Genomic DNA, 6264 nt, shown 5'->3' with positions numbered 1-6264 from the left:
CCGGCCGCCGCCCGCACTTTTAAAATTCAATACCTTGGAAACTAATTGACGTATCGAAATAATTCTTTCACGTGTATTTTTTTATTTTTAACAGAGAATACAGAAAGCTAAAAAACAAAATTAGTGAACATTCTTCATTCTGCCACTACCAGGTAAAGGTTTAAACTCTCAACTAACACAGCCATTCTCTTGTTCCAGGCACCAAAAGATGCAAAGCTCATAGCTCCATAACATCACCATGGGTCCACCTCTCTCCACGTGGCCTTACAGCCACCCGCACAGCCCAAACCGAGTGTGTGACAGTGACAATCAAAAATCGTACTTAGTGACACTAGTTGACAACTTCAGAGTGTTCTGCCTGAACTTCACGTTTGCGTTACTGGTGGTTCAAGTGCTTTTTAGTTGGAACTCTGTGACTGCTGGGCCGGTTATTTTGAACCTGAGTTATGCGCAAGGTACGTATCATTTGTTATTTTTTAAACTAATTCTTAACTGTAATTTGATTTCAAATTATTGATGTTTTTTTAAAGTTTAATTAGTAATTTGTTATTTGGGTGAATATCCCAAACACGTTTTTTACGCGGCGGAGCTGAGAATCGATGGGAGAAATGTAACTAGAGCGATGATTTTTTTTCTGTATATAGTTTATACAGCATTTTACACGATAGCAAAGTCTTCAGGACAATAGGTAGTTATTTTATGTACTAAAAAAATTTTCAAAGACCCAAAATCTAATAGCGGTGGCGCGTCCTAACTCTATTTCTACTCATAAATTGTGTTATTCCTTCTTTCTCGGGGATTCTAGTAATTTAAAAATAGTATAGCTATAAAATACATTAAATAAGACTTCCAAATGATATGAAAGAAATGTGATATTTCATATTTTAAGTGTTTTAAATAGCCTTTCAAAACTGTCCCACGAAAAAAAGCAATTACAGTGGCTCAATTTCGACACTCTCTTACTTCTCCAAAGAAGCTTTGAGAGACGTTGAGTTCTTCTTCCCTGCATCACTCAACTGTGTCCTCCTGATCGGTCTATAAAGACTTGCGACTTGTGGTATTGTTTTTCCAGCAGACCCGTAAATATTTGTATCAGCGGCACAGGAATACAAAATTTTTCAATTTCGCTGGCAAGTGTATGAGTGAAAGCTACTTACTTAGATGCTAAACGATTCTTTAACATGATTAAAGTTTGGTGTTTTGTTGTATCTGCATACAGAAATTATTGATCAGAATTATAGTTTTCTTTATAATTTGAATTTTGTAACAGTTTTTCAATTCCGGTGGCGCAATTTCGGTGGCTCCGGTGGCGAATCTATTGCCGGAATTGGTCTTATTGGCTCTGGAGCATTGTACCTAGGTCTACTAAGGTCTCAGTCATAACTACAATATCGTCAGTGAATCGAAGTTGTGTGATGTACTCGCCGTATCTTGATACTGAGCTCGGTCTAGCTCAGAAGCTTGAAAACCTCTAAGTGGGAGGTAGTGAAGACTTTAAGAGATTATGGTGTCTCCAACTCTGAATAAGTACTACAGTGATGAAATTTGATGGGAATATGTGTTGTATGAACCGCTACAAAATTATGACACTAAATAGTAAAAAAAAGAATTGGGGGTGGGGCCCCCCATACATGTAACTGAGGGATGAAAATTTTTTTTCGATGTACATACCCGTGTGGGGTATCAATGGAAAGGTCTTTTAAAATGATATAAAGTTTTCTAAAAAACATTTTTCTTAAAGTGAACGGTTTTTGAGATATCAGCTCTCAAAGTCGTAAAAAGTATGTCCCCCCCCCTCTATTTTTATAACTACGGGGTATAAAATTCTAAAAAAAATAGAGGTGATGCATGCTAATTAACTCTTTCAACGATTTTTGGTTTGATCAAAGTATCTCTTATAGTTTTTGAGATAGGTTGATTAAATTGACATAATAAGTTTATTATATTTGCTGCTACGGAACCCTTTGTGCGCGAGCCCGACTCGCACTTGGCCGGTTTTTTGGTTTATCGACCAATAAACATGGTGGTATTTAAGAGAACTTTAGTACTAGCATTCCATCTGATTTCATAAGCTCAGTTGTGATTTCATTATCTCCTGGTACATACCTTGTTGTTTTTAATAGGGCATTCTAATCTCACTCAAGCTAAAGTCTAGGATATCTTCGCTTAAGTGTCGGAATAATCTTGATCTTCAGCCTAATTACTAGTAGTGCTTCTTAATCTCTCCTAGCAGCTTAGGCATTTACCAAAATGGTTCTGCTATCCTCGTTATTCATATTGGTATATTCAATTTGGTCCTCGCAAATACATACTTTCGATTTATTACAAAAAATCGTCTCTATAATACACTTTGTATCAGCGTGAGGATCTGGATAGCTATTTATACATCGATACTAAGCAGAATCTTAAAAACAGATGAAAATAGTCCTGAAACAGCTAAACTTTCCCTAGTCTCGTAGGTTGCAATCTATTCTGCCACTCGAGATGAAAATTCGTGGGGCTTTGGAGCTGGATTGGCACTGGTCGTGGCTTAGGCTTCATCAGTCGACAGCTTTTGAGCATCTTTTATTCGGCATTCTTCTATTTCGGTGATGACTTCTTCTTCTTCCTCGGTCCCTCACTGATGAGGATCGCAACCGCAGATAGTGTTCCTTCATAGACTGCGGTCATAAGCTGTGTGGTGATCGGAGAATGCAAATGTGATTAAATTGCCTGTTCGTCTAAAAATGATTACTACATTTTGATTTTTGCAGTACTATTAGGGTGCAGCTCAGTACGCTTTTACAGTTCTGGCATCTTTTGCTAGGCCTTCTCTCTCTATGAGGCTGGCTGGATTTAGTCCTCCGTTTCTTAATTGTACTACTTTCATCTAGCTCATTGTCGCTAGGTTTGCATAGTTTTCCGTTAAATTACCCTGTCACAAATATGTAATGTGTTAGTTCAGTAGCTGGTATAGATCTAGAAATATCTTCATACTTAATCTCCAGTTCGCATGGTCTTTAGCGAATAATTAGTTGCGTAATTCTGAGTATAGGATAGGTATGATACCATCATGAAAACTTGGCTAGCCTGGACCAATATTTTTACTTATGGAAGATAAACCTAACACCAACCTGGGGCAGTTGGTCGCCCTCCCGGGACTAGAGTTGGTTTCTGGGTTTGAGGGTCATGTATGATGTCTTTGTGATGACTCTAGAATAACGGGGCTGTTGGCGGCTAGAGCCAGAAAGTTTTGGATTTGTTCTCTATGGAGGGATTTTGCCGTTATCACCATGCTTAGCAGGCTGGTTGGTAGTTCCAGTATGGTAGTATAATACCCGGAAAGATGCTGCAGCCCACCCTCCAGTATTTTGATTCCTTAGTCGGCTATTACGACTCACGTGGGAAGATTTGATGCTTTTTTAGGGTCACAACACAGGCCTGAATATTGTTTTTAATTATAAACATCTTTACTGGATAATAATACTTAATTGATTACAAATAAATAAGTAATTTGAGACAATCATCCGTAACATTCCGAAGTCCGCTGTATAAATAAATTTCGGTGGATTGGTTCTTAATTCCGGTGGCTCAAATACAATTTCGGTGGCTCTTGATAATTTCAAATTGACATATCTCGAAAAGTATTAATAATATTTTGATCTCTACCATATCATTGAATAATACTAGTTATTTACTATTATTTCTGCCACAAAAAAAGTTTTGGAAAGTGGAAATTAAAATTCGCCACCGGAATTAGGCAAAAAACGAGTTTGTTGATATTCACCCATTTCACAAATTACTAATACTCCCGTTAGCCCTTCGTACTAAGTTAAATATGCTTGTGTCACGAGTGAGCTCACCACAATAGTCGAGCGGCGGCGGGGACCGAACCCGCGTTCCCCGGATCACGAGTCGGCCAGTCCGACCCCTTCACCGTTCGGCTATCGTGGCTTCTATTAGCATTTTACATCAGCTTTAAAATGAGGCCACTTTGGTGAATGTTGGGTAACATAAAGTAATAAAAAAAGAGTTTCAATTAACTCATTAAAATAAGAAAAAATAATTATGAAATAGCTTGAGACCTTTTAAATAGGATTGCGACTCTCTTTGTATACTTTTTTGTCGATACGAAGAATACGTGAGTAAAATATCTGTGTGCCTACCATGAGTTTACGTTAGGTGTGCTCGCTAGCGACTGCGTAAATAAATGACATTTAAATGTATGACATATTGTGCAGCGCCCCTAGTGGCTACTTTCAAGAAATAAAATCTTCATAGAATTTTTTGACGTATTCGCTAGCGAGCTCACCTAACGTAAACTCATGGTAGGCACACTGAAGTTCAAGCTTGTAGTCTGTAATCTGTACTTAATATGTATAAGAACTATATCTTTATTCAATCTCAAACAAAAACAGAAACTTACAAACGTAAAGTACTTTAACGTACTTTAGAATCGTCGCTATAATGTGGTGTTTCTAATTTAACTTTTGCATGCTAATAATTTTAGCTAAACATGTATAGTTCTCACTGTCTGTACCTAACATCTTTATATACCATGTTTAATTGCAAATAAATGATTATGGTTATGATTATGATTAAAAAGGTTAACTTATTTTTACCAGTTCACCCACTGATATTAAAGTGCTGGTCAAACTAAACGCGTGACCTGGATTATCATAATTTACTGTAAATTACCTGTCATTTATATAATATACCGCGTTTTGTTAACAGTATACTAATTTAATATGCGGTAAAATGTACTTGAGTCCTCAACGGGTGAAAGGTACTAAATGTTTATTGTAACAATAAAAATAACGTTATAACAGTTATTCCGTTAATGTTACTGTAATGTTAATGTCAACTGAGAGATTTTAGGTTAGGTATTTCCAGCTATGTCAGAGGCCTAGAGTTCTAGCATTTATTTTGTCAGTGCCTGTGAAATATGGGAGAGACATTGACATATGACGTGACAGATGAATTTGAAGGAGATTTGAAGTCTCGCTGACGTTTTTTTTTATCCTCAACGAGGAAGCTCTTGTGTATCTCACCTGATGGTAAGTGACGATCAGGTCGAAGGTGGAAGCGAGCTTCACCCGGAATCCTCAACCACGGAGGAACTGGCTATCTTACCTCTAACTGCCGGAACACAACAATGCTGTTAACATTGTTGTTATGGCGACAGACTTAGGTAAGATGGTGGTAGCTAGCCAGGCGGACTTGGAACAAGCCCTACCACCAACCAAACCGAACAGAAAAATCTGCTCCACTGGGAATCAAACCCGGGACCTCTGCGTCTGAAGCAGGTGGTCTTACCACTAAACCACAGAGACGTTTTACGTTAAAAAAACACCATCCCATGCCGCCACCATACCTCAAACATTGACTAAGTTAAGAACTAGAGAGAGCTCTATAATAATGAAATTAAAAGATTTGACTAATGGAATCTGATAAGGTTATAAACGTGAGAGCTTTAAGCGTCGTAGCAAACAGCGACAACGCTGTAGCCAAACGGTGAAGGCACGGTAATATTATTACCGTGGTGAAGGTGTCAGAGTGGCCGACTCGAGAACCGAGGAACGTTGGTTCGAACCCTGAAACCTCTGGACCGTTTTGGAGAACCCACTCGTAACACAAGCATTTTTAACTTACTTTATGGTCGAAATTCCGAAATCGCTACGCTTCAGCGGTTTTTGATGTAGTTACTTCGCTTCGTAAAGCGATTTTGAAAAAAAAAATTGTCACGAATGTTACCCTGTCCTGAAGCAGTTGTGGGGTTAATACTGGGACGTGAGTGCTTTTTAAAAGCCTGCAAAAATAAATGAGTTTTATCGCTCGTATTCACAAACAACAAAGCAACAAATCGAACGCACAGCGTTGATAGAGATCTGTGATTGGTTCCTGGGTCACCCTATGTGTCCGTCCACGCGCACTGTGAGACCTCATAGTAATGTTTGTGAATACGGGCGTATGTGTTGTGTGGGCAGGGCTGCACTTTTATACAGGATGGAATTTTGTAATGCCACCTGGAGGGAAAGTTACTCTTAATATTGTAGATTAGATAGACATTTTTTCTCAATGAAAACATTCTTTTATTTTTGAAAAGAAATAGAACTGCATTCAAAGATTTCCATTTGCTTGCCACACCCGGAAATCGAACCAACTAAAATCTGATAAAAATTACACCCTGTATTTTTATTGCATCGTTAGGGTTAAGTATAAGGATGAAATCTCTCTAACAAACTTGATAAGTCAAATGAAAGGAAAACCATGAAATCCTAAATT

The 6264-nt window shown here is 38.1% G+C and overlaps 1 protein-coding gene across 1 annotated transcript in view; it reads left to right on the top strand.

Annotated features, from left to right (window-relative positions):
* The first annotated feature begins 201 nt into the window (after window positions 1-201).
* Window positions 202-6264, top strand: part of Np (serine protease notopleural) — a 44630-nt gene continuing 38567 nt past the window's right edge. Inside the window, exon 1 of the mRNA XM_028311004.1 lies at window positions 202-455. Coding sequence (XP_028166805.1) covers window positions 239-455 — 217 coding nt within the window. The 5' untranslated portion in view covers window positions 202-238. The remainder of the gene's footprint in view (window positions 456-6264) is intronic.

Source organism: Ostrinia furnacalis, unplaced genomic scaffold (genome assembly GCF_004193835.3).
Source record: "Ostrinia furnacalis isolate ACB-3 unplaced genomic scaffold, ASM419383v2 OfSCF3147, whole genome shotgun sequence".
Taxonomy (NCBI): Eukaryota; Metazoa; Arthropoda; class Insecta; order Lepidoptera; family Crambidae; genus Ostrinia; species Ostrinia furnacalis.
This window is presented reverse-complemented; position numbering and strand designations above follow the sequence as displayed.